General features: G+C 32.2%; 1 protein-coding gene across 1 annotated transcript in view; it reads right to left on the bottom strand.

Moving 5' to 3' along the window:
• Syn2 (Syntrophin-like 2) overlaps window positions 1-9,020 on the bottom strand; it is a 46,679-nt gene extending 37,659 nt beyond the window's left edge. The window contains exons 1-2 of the mRNA XM_088237624.1: window positions 8,890-9,020; window positions 5,466-5,625 (exon numbers count right to left, since the gene is read on the bottom strand). Of these exons, the coding sequence (XP_088093750.1) occupies window positions 5,466-5,625; window positions 8,890-9,012 (283 nt within the window). The 5' untranslated portion in view covers window positions 9,013-9,020. The remainder of the gene's footprint in view (window positions 1-5,465; window positions 5,626-8,889) is intronic.
• Window positions 9,021-15,743: the final 6,723 nt, after the last annotated feature.

Here is a 15,743-nt window from a genome sequence, read left to right as displayed (position 1 = left end):
TTCATTAAAAACTGTTTTTCTTTTTTTTTTTTTTTTTTTAAAAAAGAAATATTTGCGTTCTTATGATTTACCCAAATATTTAATTTTGAGGGCCATTTTCAACGAGTTGTAAATAACTCACTATTAGAAAATGGGAATCAAGTTGGGGTAAAGTGGGATTCGAACCACAGACCTTTGGTCCGTGAGTCCGAGACACTAGCCACAGGACCACAACCCGATTCATTTTCGATTTTCTTTTATTCGATTTTCTTTTATTGATTCATAAAGTACACAGCATAGAGTTATGTATATAAAGGCATATCGGATAAATAGTCTCCACGGCTTGCTGGCACATACGCATTCTTTTATCGAAATTTTTCATTACCATTTTGCATAAATGCTGCTGAATTTTATTGATGCAGCGCTCAATTTCCTCCTTCAAGGCGTAGGTGGTCGTGGGCTTGTTGGCATAAACCTTAGACTTCGAAAAACCCCAAAGACAAATGTCCATCGGCGTTTGATCGCATGATCTGGACGGCCAATTGTGATCACTAAAATGGGAAATCGCATGACCAGGAAATTAATAAGCAGTAATTGCATTGTTTCTCCGGCTGCATGGCATATGGCACCATTTTGTTGAAGTCACATGTCGTCCGCATCCAAATTTTGCAATGAAGGCACAAAATACTGGATTGTCATATCGCGATTGTGAGCACCACTTACTATTATTGCCTGACCAGCAACATTTTCGAAGAAGAATGGTTCGATGATGCCTCCAGCCCGAAATTCGAGCCAAACAGTGACACGTTGTGAATGCATTTGTTTTTCAACAATCACTGGGATTTTATGAACTCCAAACGCGACCATTTTGACAATTAACGAAACCATCAAAATAAATATGAGCTTCATCGCTGAAAACGATTTTGTTCGAAAAATCCGCATTTACATTTGGTTGTTCCATAATCCATTCAATGAACTTTCCTCGCTGTGCGTAGTCCAATGTGCTTTTTCATACACAACCTTATGATGTATACTTTATGAATAAATAAAAAAATATTACCAACAAATTAGTATATTTTTAAGTCTTGATAAAGAAACAGTCGATGTTTTGAAACCGGTCGGCAGATTAAATTTATTCAGTGATTTAACACAATGAAAATGTTGAAAATAAAGTTATTTTATGACAAAATTCAATGAAGTATAGGATTTTTTAAATAACCAGTTCAATTTACGCAATAAATCTTCATATGTGATTCAATCTGTGTATGAACTCATGGCGGCCATAAATTTGAAGTATTGTGTGTTTCAAACCCATGGCTTAGTTTAGTGACACGTGTCAGAATGAACGTGTGTGATAACTTTATCAATATAAATAATAGACGTATGTACACATTTGATTTGATGATAGAATAGACAGTACAATTGTATCTATCTATCTAGTACTAAGTATAAGAGTTATTATATAAGTTTTACATTTAAAAATAAACGAAATCGGGGGGCTCTTGAATGCTTTTTGCATACATCAAAATTAAAAAATAAATATTATTAATGTCAGAAAAATACTACAATTTCAATAGTGAATTATCAGGATAGCGTAAAGAGTTCCTTTAGGAGTCAAATTTGATAGACGAAATAATACACTGATAGATTTTTCTGATGTAAATGAATACTCACGTAGTTTTCGGATTAGTGGGCATTTTGATTCAAGTGTCAAACCGTCCTATCCTTAGAAACCCGATGCCCTTTGTTTTGATTTCCACAGTCACTGACGTCACTTCTTTCTCGGCGGCGAGTCAAGAAAAAAACACACTTCTTGTAACATCGCAACGAGCGAGACACGAAAAACCGCATCTTTAAAATCGATCTAAGATAACGTACACGGATCAATAAAATAACAACAAAGATTGAGGGATATTCTGGAACAAGTGTCAAAGAAAAAAAAAAACGTAAGTCCTCATCCCTTTCATTTAATTCCTGGATTGACGCAATTATTTTAACGTATATCAAAAACCAAACAGACATACACTAATTTTCTTCGAACGCGTTTAGGAACGGGTAGCCCTTAAACGGGTTGTTATGTTTTAAATTTTTGTATAAAATTACCTAGAATATGTCCATGTACTTGTAATTTCCTGAAACTGAACGGTTTGGGTAGGTAGGAAGAAATTGCCTTAAGGCAATATGCCCTTATATAAATAAAATAAAATAAATAAATAAGTGCGTAGGATTTCACGGTCACTGTTATCAATGTGTATGGGTAAACTGAGTTTACCCTGAATATGGCTCCTGCAATGGCAGCCGAAACGTTTGAACGAATCCAATTTACACGGGATCACCCAAAAAATATACATATTGAGCTAGCTCTTATTTACAGTCCCAAGGAGTCGAAGGAATAACGAACAAACGTCAATACTTACATTTTACTGAATTTTATATTTAGTGTATTTATTTGATACTAGCGGATCCGACAGACGTCCTGTCCGAACGTTGGCTTGCCTACTATTAGCTGGTTGAACAAATGTTTTTTTTCGTAAATAAGGACACACATAATTTATTTTGGACTTTTTTCAGATGCTCATATATTCGTAATAAGGGTTAGTTTTTCGTTTTATCTCCTCATTTGATTGGCTAAGAGACCTCATCGTGCTCAAATCAAAATCATGCGAAAATCACTACTCTAGTGCCATAATCCATGAAGAAAATACGGGAATACGTGTTGATGAAGAAAAGTCAGACCGCGTTTTACCCTGAAAATTCTAAAATTATGACGCTCAACCCATGCCAAACGCAAATTTAGTCATTCTTTAATCGCCAGCCGTGTTTTGACGTGAGTTTAATATTTAATTCGAAACCAAAACAAATTAAAAGAAAAATTCCTGATTATGTCATAAAAACGTGCAAAAACTGTTCAAATAAACGGGAAAAGACTTTTAATCGATAAGTACACCTACCTTGGTACTTGTTTATGATTGAATTCCAAAACTAAAAATTATTAATATTTCCGAACGTTGGATTGTCGTTGAAGTCAGACCGCGTTTTACCCTGAGCATTCTAAAATTGTCACACTCAACTCATGCTCAACGCGAATTTAGTAATTCTTTAACCGCCATCCGGGTTTTGACGTGACCTTGACATTTAATTTAAAACCATAAGAAAATAAAGAACTAAGATGGGCCAGATCTTGTCTTGAGGTAGTAATTATTAATATTTTTTTGTCCTAATTTTATTTTATTAAGATGTATTTTATTTCATTTGTACCTGTATTTAGAATAAAAAAATGTGTTTACAATTGTTGGAATGGACTGTATAAGTCCGTCAATAAATAAATAAATAATAAAAAAAGAAAAATGAATGTGTCGTAAAAGCATGCATAAACTGTCCGGATAAAAGGAAAAATACTTTTCATTGATGTGTAGGTACCAAGGTACTTGTTTATGATTGAATTCCAAAACTAAACTTTTTAAGTGTTGAATTTCATCAGGTACTTAGGTACTTGTTTATGGTTGAATTCCAAAACATAAAACAATTCATTTTTAAATAAAGAATTCTTTTTGCAAATGTCAAACTCTGCGATACTTACTAACAGAGGTGCATTCTGTGTAACAATACGTTTTTTTAATGTATCATGTCGGTTAAAATTATTTAAGCATTACTAAAAGTCCATTAAAAATAAGTTAACGTGAAGAAATTAAGAAAATGTAGAGAAATTAATCAATACAGTATCCATTAAAAATAATTGATGTTTGTAAACGTTAAAATACAATCATTTTTAACATACAAAAAACAACTTCCTTATTTTTTTTAAAAATATGCATTTTAGTCGAATGCAACCCTGGAAGTTCGACGAAAAACACATTTTTGCTTTTTTCTGATGAACATATTGAAGACATTATTATTTACATTCTTAAGTCACGTGAATCGGATTAGTTTACAAAAAATCGCATGTTAATTGGTCCTGTACTTATCGAGTCTATAAAGGACAAGCTTTCATACATTCATTTTTATTAAATAGATATTTTAAAAATGCTCTTAGTCAAAAAACATGTCAAATTTAAAAAGTATGATTAATTGACTGAATTCTGTATTTTATTTATCAAATTTTAAAGATTTTTCTTTGTCAAGAAAAATTGTAATACAGCACGGGATTTCTCAATGAGAAATTCATCATACCCAAATCATGTTTGTTTTTTATCAATGAAATACTTAAATAAAATTGTATTATATTTATTACAACATATCCTTTTTTACATTAAATGCTATAGGTGCGTTACAAATAGCTAAGTACAATATATAAAACAAACGTATTCCAATTAAAGACAATTCTCAAACATGAAAACTAAATATTTGAACAATTTCCTTAACGCCTATGGCTAAAATTCTACCTCAAATGGTCGATTCTCACAAAAAGGTCAATTACATTGTTGTCAACAGAGCGCGAATTCAATATTACAGGAAAATAGAATTAGTTCCATTTAGAAGTACATCGGTTCATGTTGAACAAATGAAACGGTTCAATGAATGGAACAACGCAAATAATTGTTATTCAGTCCCTTTGGGTTATTTTGTTTACAAGTAGTTACATGTTTAATATTATTTCCACAAAACGTAAATTATACAAGAGTTGAATAATCACCGGTTCGATTCGATATAACTCTTTTTTGCTGAAATTATGGCAAAAAGATTTTTTTTCATTTATTTCAAAGCACTTAATTTGAATTATTGTGTTTACTAGTCAGCGCATATTTTACTCACGCCCTTACTAGGCTTCCATATTTCCTTCTCTAAAATGTTCTCCATCTCTGTAGTAATATGCTAATGTTTAACAGTCGTATAGTTGAGGTACGTGCCCATGTAAATAAATAAAATGTGCCGAAAACAATAAATGTTTATTTACTTAATATATTTCACACGTTCTACTTATTACATTATGCATGATCAAGCCCTTACCTTGCTTTTCCGGACATGTCAATGTTATATTCATTAAGTATTTATTTCCGTTCAAACAGAATAACAGCCCGTTTTACCTTTTCCAAGAAGTTGCTCTTACAAACTTCTATACAAAGGGTTCTTTAAACCCTGTCACATCCGAAACCACGATGATCAGTAAGAGAAAGAAGACATATTGGCACATTAAAATATTTTTTTAGAACGACTAAAATCTTAAAAAATAAAATACTTGCTTACCCTCGCTTCTCTCCTGCAGAAGCAACCATTTGTTTTATTTCTATATTTTATTTTTCAAGATTTTAGCCGTTCTACAACATTATTTTAATGTGCCAATATGTCTTCTTTCTCATACTGATCATCGTGGTTTCGGATTTGACACGGTTTAAAGAACATCCTGTATATTCCATACGATTTTTTATTCGAGATTTTTTTTAGCAGAAAATATGAAAGTCTTAAGCATTTACGGGTCTTATCATATAATAAAAAAGACTTTTCGAAGAAAGGGCTTAAATTCAACATGAATAATGAATTACATTTACCTTTAATAACAGCGTCCCCCACGAAGAGTTGGCCCGTTTGGTCAGCCGCTTGGTCCTTGTATATTCTAGAGATGAGAATTGGCAGTTTGTGTTCAGCTCCGCCCTTTATACTGAGGCCAAGTCCGCCAACTTTTTGTCTTGTAATTTGCACCATTCTTTCCTGAAAAGGCAACAAAAAATACATTTCACTGAAAATAATACATACAAAAAATTAAATGATTATGAGTAGTGACTAACTGAAACAAGGTTTTCAGCCGAAACCGAAATTCGGCTTCTGTTCTAGTTTCAGCTGAAACCGAAACTGAAACTTATTTAAATAAGTTAAAAGTCACTTCAAAGTGCCCAAAATTAGGCGTTCTATTTTTAATCTTACGGGTGTTAAATAACATACACAGTGAAATGAAAGGTATAAATTTAATGGTTCGATGTTATGTTATACGAGGGCTGTCCGTAACATAAGGTCTCAAATGATTTTTCACAAGGTAAAACACGTTTATTTGCATTAACACATATATTTTTGAAAAGCTTGAGCTTTTTAATATTTTTCTGTAAAATCAATATTGCGATCGATGCATTTTTGCATGCGATGTACCATCTTTATCATGCCTGTGTCATAGAAATAGCGCACGACGTCTTATAGACCTTGTGGTATTCCAAATGTTCTGGAAAAATCATCTCAATAGTGGTCTTGCTTACATCGGGGATCGTGTCACAGAGCTCCCGAAATGTCACCCGTCGATCTTCAAGCATTACTTTTTCCACTTTAGCAATTGTTTCGTCTGAAACCGATACCCCTCCGGCACGCTTTTCACCGGGGTTTTTCTCTTTGCACACAAAAATATCATTTCAGAGCGTAATTCACACCTGGCAGCTGCGGCGAGTGGAAGCTCCAATGCGAATCGCTGCCACGCATTGCAGAAAGTGGTGGGAATTTGGAGTAGGGGAACCAGGCTACACACCAGTGTTGCCGAAGTGCATGTAAAACCGTTCCTCGTGACCCCAGCACCTTGGAGACCTTATTTTACGAACAGCCCTCGTACATGTAACGTATATGTAACAGTGTACATGTGTGTACATGTACAGAGTACAATGTACACAATAGGAACTTTAACTTATTGACTGTGAAGGAATAAACAACAATACAAGAGTGGAAAAAAAACCCACAAACATTAAACAATATTAAAAAATTGACTTTTTTTTTTGTTTTTTAAATACATTGTCATAATTATTCAATTTTTACACCTAATGGTGCATAAGGCACTGCATTGATATAACAACGGCAGTGTATCTTAATAACTTTAGTTACATGAAACTAAGATAATCAGTCACGCGCTCTAGGTTGCAGCCCAGGGACTATTCTAGTAAAAAAAATATTTTAAAGTGAATATTTCATGCGAACGTCGGGAATCAAACCTGGTACCTCTTGCATGGTAGGCTCGCTGAACATTAGATTAAGCCACAAGGCGGACAACTATTCATAGCAGTCCATAATTTGTTTTCATACAAAAACTCCTGATCGAATAGTCACTTCTTATTTTTCCGTTATCAGTTTTGGTAGTACAGTTTCTATATAGTAACATATGAGGCAGAATACGATTGGAAAATAAGGTCAATATGTTTCTTATTTGGCCACCATCAAAAAAATGTTGAATTCTTTTAAATTTTGTAATAAAAAGGCAACATTAATCATTGAGTAATTCTCTAACCCCAATAAATGTTTTAAGTAAGTATTTCTCTTTGTCCGTTCGTCCGTTTCCCCCCCTAACACAATTACTAATGAAACACCTGTATGTTTTCAGATATAATTCAAAGTATGTCCCTTTTAAACATTAAGTAAATCCCTTGCCCAAAAACGTACGAAATGATTGTAAAAGACTTCATTATGGCTGCAAAAGTTTGTATAATTCAAAACCATAAAACAGCATGTTATTTTTAAAATATGTTTATTTTTTTATCATCATCAGCATCACTATCATTTTTATTTTTATGATTTTTAAGTAAGGTCAATAACAACTATATTTTTCAGTGCATTATAAAATGTTATTGTGAATTTACCTCTACAATACTGGCAAGTGAAGGTAGTTAGGACCATAGAATTAAGAATAGTCCAGAAACTTTTTATTCAACAAACTTTGCAAATAAGATTTGATGATTTTTATATTTAACATGTTTATATTAACAACAGCATTCTGAGGTCAGGACACCCCTTAAGGAGCTTATCAAGATTGATTATATTACATCAGAAATAGAAAATATTTTTGAAAATATAATATTAATGTCTAGGTATTCACAGAGCTAATTTTATTTCATTTAGTTGGTTGCTCAACAGAAACATGCGAGGAGAGGGATTGCATTGTCACCCCTCCTCAGAATTCACTTCCCTCTATTCTCAATTCAATAAAGTACATATTATGTACTTCTGGAATCAGCACAAAAATGCTAAGGCTGCAATATTTCAGAGAGCTCCTTCAGGCAACTTTTCTCGTTTGACAACGAGCAAATTTTCCGTGTATGTACTTATGTCCTCAGATGCGGTGTGCGGTATGTGGTGGGCAAGCTGTAAGTATAATTTGTGTTGTTCTATAATTATTGTAAAATATATGAACTTCACATGTATCGTATCTCACTTATACTTGTTTCGACTTTTTGTATCTTTCTATTTGGCAACCAACCGAATAAAATAAAATAAACTCCGTAAATATCTGGATTTTAAGATACCATTTTTAAAGGAAATTCAGAGGATAACAACAAAAGCGACCACACTTTCCCGAAATTGTTTTTGAAGCCTTTCCGTGTGTGAAACAGAACTAGAACCCTGAACGAGTGCTGTCGCCGTAGTGAAGTGGTTGTCGCATTCGCTTACCATGCTTGATGTTTTGGATTCGATTCCTGCCAGGGCGCGGGGATAAGCGAAATATTGGTTTTAAAGGTAGGTTAGGACTGCCATCTACCGTTACGTCTGATCACCGAACCTTCCACGTAACGAAAATGCTCCAGATACACTGTTATTGGAGTTCTAATGCAGTTTTCTATGCATCACTGAGTGCTGATGCATATTTATAAACACCCAAATCATTATCCGTTCTAGATGTTTCGGAATCCATACGAAATGGCTTCGAAAATAGCATACGTGTCGGATGAAAATACCTGACGCGTTATCTACCCCAGTAATAACCGAAACAATCAAAATTATTTTATTAGACGTTTACAACGTAGCCGAGATACGACAGTGAAAACGAGAATGTTTACGTTAAGTGACGTTAGTAGGCGCTACTTAGGGGCGATTTTGTGGCATTACGAAACTGAACAGTACTAATTGATACCGAAGAATCCCGAATGGATAACAAGTCGGGATATTAAGGATTTCTTTAGTTTTGAACTTTAGAAGATTTACAAAAATTCACAATTGTAGAAACACCCTTACTCTGGCGTGAAGGGCCGGTCTGCTCTCCCTAACGGGCATTTCCTTTTGCACGGCCAACGTCTCCATGGACAACCGCAGGCGGGCGGGCTCCGGGCGACTCTTCCCATCGCTCACTCGCACCATTCCGGTGCGGATCTGCAAAGATAAAAAAATGAATTATCACTTCTGACCATTCAATTAAATCAACTTTTATCCGGTCTAAAAATAATGATCGTGTAACACTGAAAATTAATTTCCTGAAATTGTTCCTAGATATCCCTTGACTTACCCTAGTGTAATAATATGTTAATTTGCCCTTAAATGTTTCTGAGATTTGTCGCATTTTTTAAAGTTTTGAAATTACATAGCTTGAGACGCCACTAATTGTCGTCTGTAAGTTGAGCTGACATTTAAAAAGAGAACCCCGTTCGTATGAAAATACGCTGAACATGGCCTTCCGGAAACTGGAAATCTATCACAAGACATAATTGATTGGCTATTCTAAACAGCTGTTGAAGAAGAAGCCAGAACCTATGACGTTTTAAAGTAGGTCATTTTTAATACAATCAACTTTAAAAAATAAAAAAAAAATGCTATAATATTTACCGCGTGTAAAAAAAAATTTTTTAGATCTAATTTCCCGTATCACTAAAATTCCTCGTTGGTTTTATATTTCATTTGTATACCTACCTTTATTTGATTATGTAATAATATATTTCATTGCAACTGTATGCCGAATAAGTTTGTAAAATCGGGAGTACAATTATGCCATGTATATTATTCTGTGTTTTGAATAAAATCATATTAAAAAATATATATTTTACATTTAATTACACAACTATTTTGATCACATGTCAATATCTACTGAACCCATTGGAATTACAAAAAGGGGACAATAATGTTACAATTTTTATATAATATACGTAGATGATATATTTAACATAAAGTATAATTTGTATAAATCAACACTGTTTATTTATTTCAAAAATGGTGTACGGTAAGTTACATTTTCCGGCTATAGTTGATATGTACCTATATTATATTTTTTAAATTTTATTTGCTTTCTCTTTACTTTTTTTCTATTTTTTGTATATTTTTATGAATATATATTATATGTTTTTTAGGTTTTTTTTTTACTTAGTATAATATATTTTACTTAACATAGCATAATTATAATTTGAAATAAAAAATATAAAAAAATTGTTCAATGTACTTATGATTAAAGATATACCTACCTGTCCTTTTTTAAAAAAGAAAATTTAGCCAAAAAAAACATTTTTCGTACTTTTTAATTTTTATATTCCTTTTAATGATTTATTTTTAACACAATAGGTATGTTAGCGTAATCATTGAATAAAACTATTGTGTTATAACATTAAATTGCGTCATTCCAAGGTTGTTCAATGATCTCCCACAAACCATCATTAACATGAAAGATCTTCAAATGAAAAATAAAGAACTGAAGAAATATCTTCTAAATGCTTTATAGTTCCTGTTAATAAATAAATTAATATAATATAAATATAATAATGTAAAATAAGCCTGTCATTAAAAAAAATGTGTCCCACCGAAAAGTCATTAGACTTAGTGGGTAAGAAATTGTTAAATGTATTTTAAATTATTAAATAAACGCTGCTCTGCAGCACTGAAACTGGAACTACTTTGTACTACTAAATCTGTCAGAAAAATAAAGTAAATTTAAATAAAGTGTTTTTTCTACTTTTCGACTTACACGACTGACAAGAAACGATAGAAAGGTTGTTTTATAAATATATACAATATAAAAAATACAATCATAACCGATCAATAAATTTAAGAAAATGTTTCGTTGGAATCTCTAAAACGATAAACAACAATCACGGTGAAAAATGTTTATCGCGTCCGTTATAACCGACAATAGCGGCTCCTTTCGTTCCCATTGCTCCATATTCACGATAGATGCAAACGAGAAAAAAGTTTTTGAAAAACTTGTTTCAATTTTGACATAAAGATTTTGCAATCGTTCGTTGGAACAATACGTACATTTTTAGGTAGTTTAAGTGGTTATCAACATTGGGAAAATAACAACTGGTTAGTTGTGCAATAATAATTCACAACACTTAACAGGTGTACCACCGCATAAGAAAATTACCATCGCGCACCATATAAAAGAAAGATGAATCGGGTTGTGGTCCCGTGGCTAGTGTTGCGGACTCACGGATTAGAGGTCCGAGGTTTGAGCCCTACTTTACCGTAACTTGATTTCCATTTTCTAATAGTGAGTTATTTATAACTCGTTGAAAATGGCCACCAAAATTGAAATATTTGGGAAAATTATAAAAACGCTAATATTTCTTTTTTTTAAAAAAAAGGGGGTCTAATTCTGTATTCCTCTTCCTTTCCTCGATTGTCTACTTCCAATCTCACGCCAAATTAAATGACATTCGTTTATTTAATAAGTTTATTTTTATAACACCAAAAAACTCGGTATAAAAATCAATTGTAAGTTATTATAACCTTCATTAACAAGATATTCAATCATCATTTGTAATTCGCGATACATTTCCCCTCCTCTGCATTCTTATAGAGCGTAAAAGCTCGTCAAAGTAATATATATGTCTACGTTAAACCGGACTAACAAACGGGTTTCCGGACGCAATTTTAGGAAACTCATGCATAATAAATCGATAGGGCTGTGAAAAATTCATCACCCCAATCCAATATTCCTCAAATCCTCATTTTTGTACAGCGGGGAATATTTTCATTCCGAGATCCCGCTGGAGAAAGGGAATTGTAATCTGGTTAAGCATGATATCCGGGTCTTATTTTAAATATACGAAACAGCCCTCGATACAACCCTCTCATCAGTTTTAAATCTAAATTCAGATTTTTGTTTTACCGCGGTTTAGCAAAATAAATTGAATTAAAGACCAATATTTCAAATTATGTCGGTAATTAAATTCGAAAACCCTTTTAACCCAAATAAATCTTCTTCCGATAGATTGACAAATTTTTCCATTGATTTTTTTTAAACCGGGGTTAAATTTACTAACAAAAATTACAATTTCTTTATCTACTACATACATACTTAGGTAATAGATTTCTCTGGATTATGTCTAGTCTGCCTAACTAGGTACAACCTGTTTTAAGGCAGACATTTTTATGCAAAAATAAACAATAACATTACTACCTACTAGTTTATTTATTATAAAGTTATACAATATAAATACTATTTACTATTTTAGAATATTTTTTAGTAAGTTTTCCGATTTTTCTCTACCTAAATCCACCAACCATTTTATTAAAAATTTATTTAATTGAATTCGGGTCATAGTTTTGTAATGTTTGGCTAACATATTAAATATTTTGGGGCCCAGAAACCTAAAATTTCTTTGCCCGAATTCAGAGTTTGTGGTAGACCCCATGACCCATACTTTAGTTTTACTTATGGTAGTGTGGGAGTGTTCCTTTTGGGATATGGCAAAATAATAAGTACCTCCACACGCGTGCAATATAAGAGCTTTACTAAATGCGTATGTAATGCTAAGATAAATGTGTTGCATGGATTGTACAAATAAACGAATTATAAATATACATCGGTCGATACAAAAACCATTTGTAAATGATAGTGTCAAAAAAATTATAAAACAATTTAATCATGGTGGTATGAGCTACGCATTTAGTTTAACACAAAAATTAAAATAAAAATAATATTGATTTTTAAATTGAATCGAAAGACATAAAAAGCTGCTAGTTAAAAACGTCTAGCAAATACTAAATTGTGAGAAAATACCATAGAATTAAGTAGAGAAAATACCATAGAACTACCATAGAATTAAGAATAGTCCAGAAAACGCATACGCGCATCAAACAGAAGGCGACTAAACTACTCTTAAAAAGAGTGGTTTTACGTTTTGACCCATTAGTTTCTTTGTATGTATATATTATGCTTGTATAATTCATATAGTGCCATTTTTGTGAAAATCACCTCAAGGGCGCTGTACAATAAATAAATATCCCAGTACGTATTGCAGCTACAGAGCGCATGGACGGTTGGGATTCTAGTTCCTCGTCTCCAATTATGATATATAGGAGCTAGATTACAGCACTTCTTGCAGCTACAGAACGCATGGATAGTAAGAAATCTAGCCCCTACTTACATTTTTTTATTTTATTTAATTTGATAATGAAGTTTAGAGTTTAGGTGGTATTTAAAAAAAACTAAATAAAAAACAAATTTATAAAACTAGAAATTAGATTACAAGTCTTTTTTAGCTACTGAGCGCATGGACGGTTGAAATTCTGGACCCCATTTACTAAATTTAGATATTTGATAGTTGAAAACATTTGCATAATATGATTTATATAATTTCAATTTCAATTTATTTATTTTATAAACGTTTATGTACATTACAAAATATTTCAATGCATACATAAAACGATAAAATTAATACTAAAATTTAACTTTACAAAAATGGTAAAATAAAAATACCCAGCAATTAAAGAGAAAGAATGCTATCCTCTCTGAACTTTTTTTCACTAATATGAAAGATGTCAATATCTGAAGAGATACGGTTGAGTAAAGACATTGCTCTTCCTAATGGCATTACCATCGGCAGGTTGGTTCTGCAAGCAGGAAGATAAAACAGCTTAAGCTGTCTATGTCTAAGGTAGTCATTAATACTCTACGTTACACCTATGTTGATCGTAATACCACGGATCAATTGGAAAAAATACATAAGCAAGTATGCATTTCTTCTTATCTCCAAACTATTGTAACCAAGCATTCCCAGTATGAAGTCAGACGGGTACAACCACGGATAATATCCGCACTCCCTTAAGTAATGATACCTCAGAAATTTATTCTGAACCATCTCCAGCATAAGAGAGTACTTCAATTCGTGGGGTACCCAGGTCAGAGATCCACACTCAAGTCTGCTTTGCACCAATGAGTTATAAAGAAGCCTTAGAAAACGAGTATTCAAGAACACCTTAGCTGTTCGGAGAACAAATCCCAACATTTGGCGCGCATTGTCACAGACAGTGCCTATGTGAATATGAATAATATGATAGCTAACATCACAAAAAGTCTTGCAGCTACGAAGCGCATCGACGAGTGGAATTTCAGCAACATAAGAATGATTTTAAAAATTTTACAATAAAAAAAAAACACACAATAATAATACATCGAGAAGAACTAGTAAGTATGGCATTTAAGTGAACATGTAACAGCACAAAAAGTAAACGATAAAAAACTAAACAAAGAGAGCATTCCTTAACTTATTATTTAGGTTAACAAGATAATAGACGATACTTGAATTCGAAGGGTCACTGTTTTACGTAGGCAGCTTACAGTTACAGTTTGTAGACGTCGCTCAGTACGCAACTCTCAATTTGAATTCAACTATGCCGTGTTGTGTCATTTTAAAGTGTAGAAACACTGCTGAGATTTTTAAGACGCAGGATGAGATCACATTTCATGTGTAATTAGCAAATGCATGTGTAAGTAGCAAATGCATTACTTAAAAATTGAATTATTTTTCCATCTGTCAGATTGTCAAAGAAAACAAATTGAACATTTCGTTAGTGTTGCCAGGGTAGTAAATTTTTTTACCCTACTTTGCTCATCTAATGAGAGAACTAATGAAAATTAGATTTCGGATTAAACAACGCCGTGGTGGACATTTGACCGATATTATCTTTAAAACATCATATATTATTTAACATGATATAAAAATATCCGTTTTATGTAAAATTAAGTTTGTATTATATTTTAGGCTCAAAGTTCATTAATTCGATTACTCTTATTAAATGACTCTATGCTAATATACTGTGTTGTGTAAATCAATGTTCACAATTTTTTTAAAAGAAATAAACAAATTGCTTTTTTTACCTTACATTTGTGTTATGATTATATTTTTTCCCATCTAGCAACATTACGTGGCGACTTCACGAATACGCACGGCGAAAGTGGGGCAAAGTGGGGGAATTTTTGAGGCAGTTCGATGTATTGATTCTACGCTCCTTCTGGATTATTCTTAATTCTATGTAAACTACCTTAGTTAAAAATTTTCAAGAATGAAAATACTCGATTTAGAAAATTATTGTGTATTCATTTGTTCTCAAGTGTTTTCTGAAGACAATGTCATTATTATTTAAAAATAGAATTAAAATGAAAGTGGGGAGATTATAGAGCTCGTTTACAGCTTTATAGTGCGCTATTAAACACTAGGAATTTTATTTTCGTGAAAGTTTATTAACTTCCAAGAAAATTCATTTTCTCACACTAAACCCCACTCTTTTTACTGGGTGTGATTAATTTTAAGTAATAAACGCTTGAAATGAACAGAATTCTTTCCACAAAGAGTAAAATTTTAAAACAGTACTACCTACGTAAATAAACCTTAACAGGTTCCTCTCTGAACGATAAATAAAAATAAATTAAAAAATACTCCGTCTTTAAAAAAGGTCAAGATGTAATGAGAAAAACATGGCACATTTTTCAAATCAATTTTCTCATTTAAAAAACATTAAACGTAATTAATATATTTTTTAATTGATAATGGCACGTCTTTATATTTATTTACTAAAAAGAAATATTTGCATTTTTATAATTTACCTAAATATTAAAAAAATTGTGGCAATTTAAAACTAGTTGAAAGTAACTCACTATTAGAAAATGAAAATCAATTTATTTTTATTTTATAAATTTATTGCATACATTTAGTTTTCATATTAATAACAGGGAATTTATATAAAACTAATGAATAGAAAATGAAAACGGAGTTTTCTCTGTTTATGGGTCTCCATCTAACATGGCTCAGCCTGTTTTAAGGTGGAGATTTTTTATCTTCTAGAGCATAAGTAGTTCTATACTAATATAACGAAAGCAAAAA

This window comes from Micrasema longulum, unplaced genomic scaffold, assembly GCF_059751315.1.
Source record: "Micrasema longulum isolate JH-2025_06_02 unplaced genomic scaffold, ASM5975131v1 h1tg000106l, whole genome shotgun sequence".
NCBI classification, from domain to species: Eukaryota; Metazoa; Arthropoda; class Insecta; order Trichoptera; family Brachycentridae; genus Micrasema; species Micrasema longulum.
The sequence above is the reverse complement of the archived record's forward strand: the minus strand, read 5'-3'. Positions and strand labels throughout refer to the sequence as shown.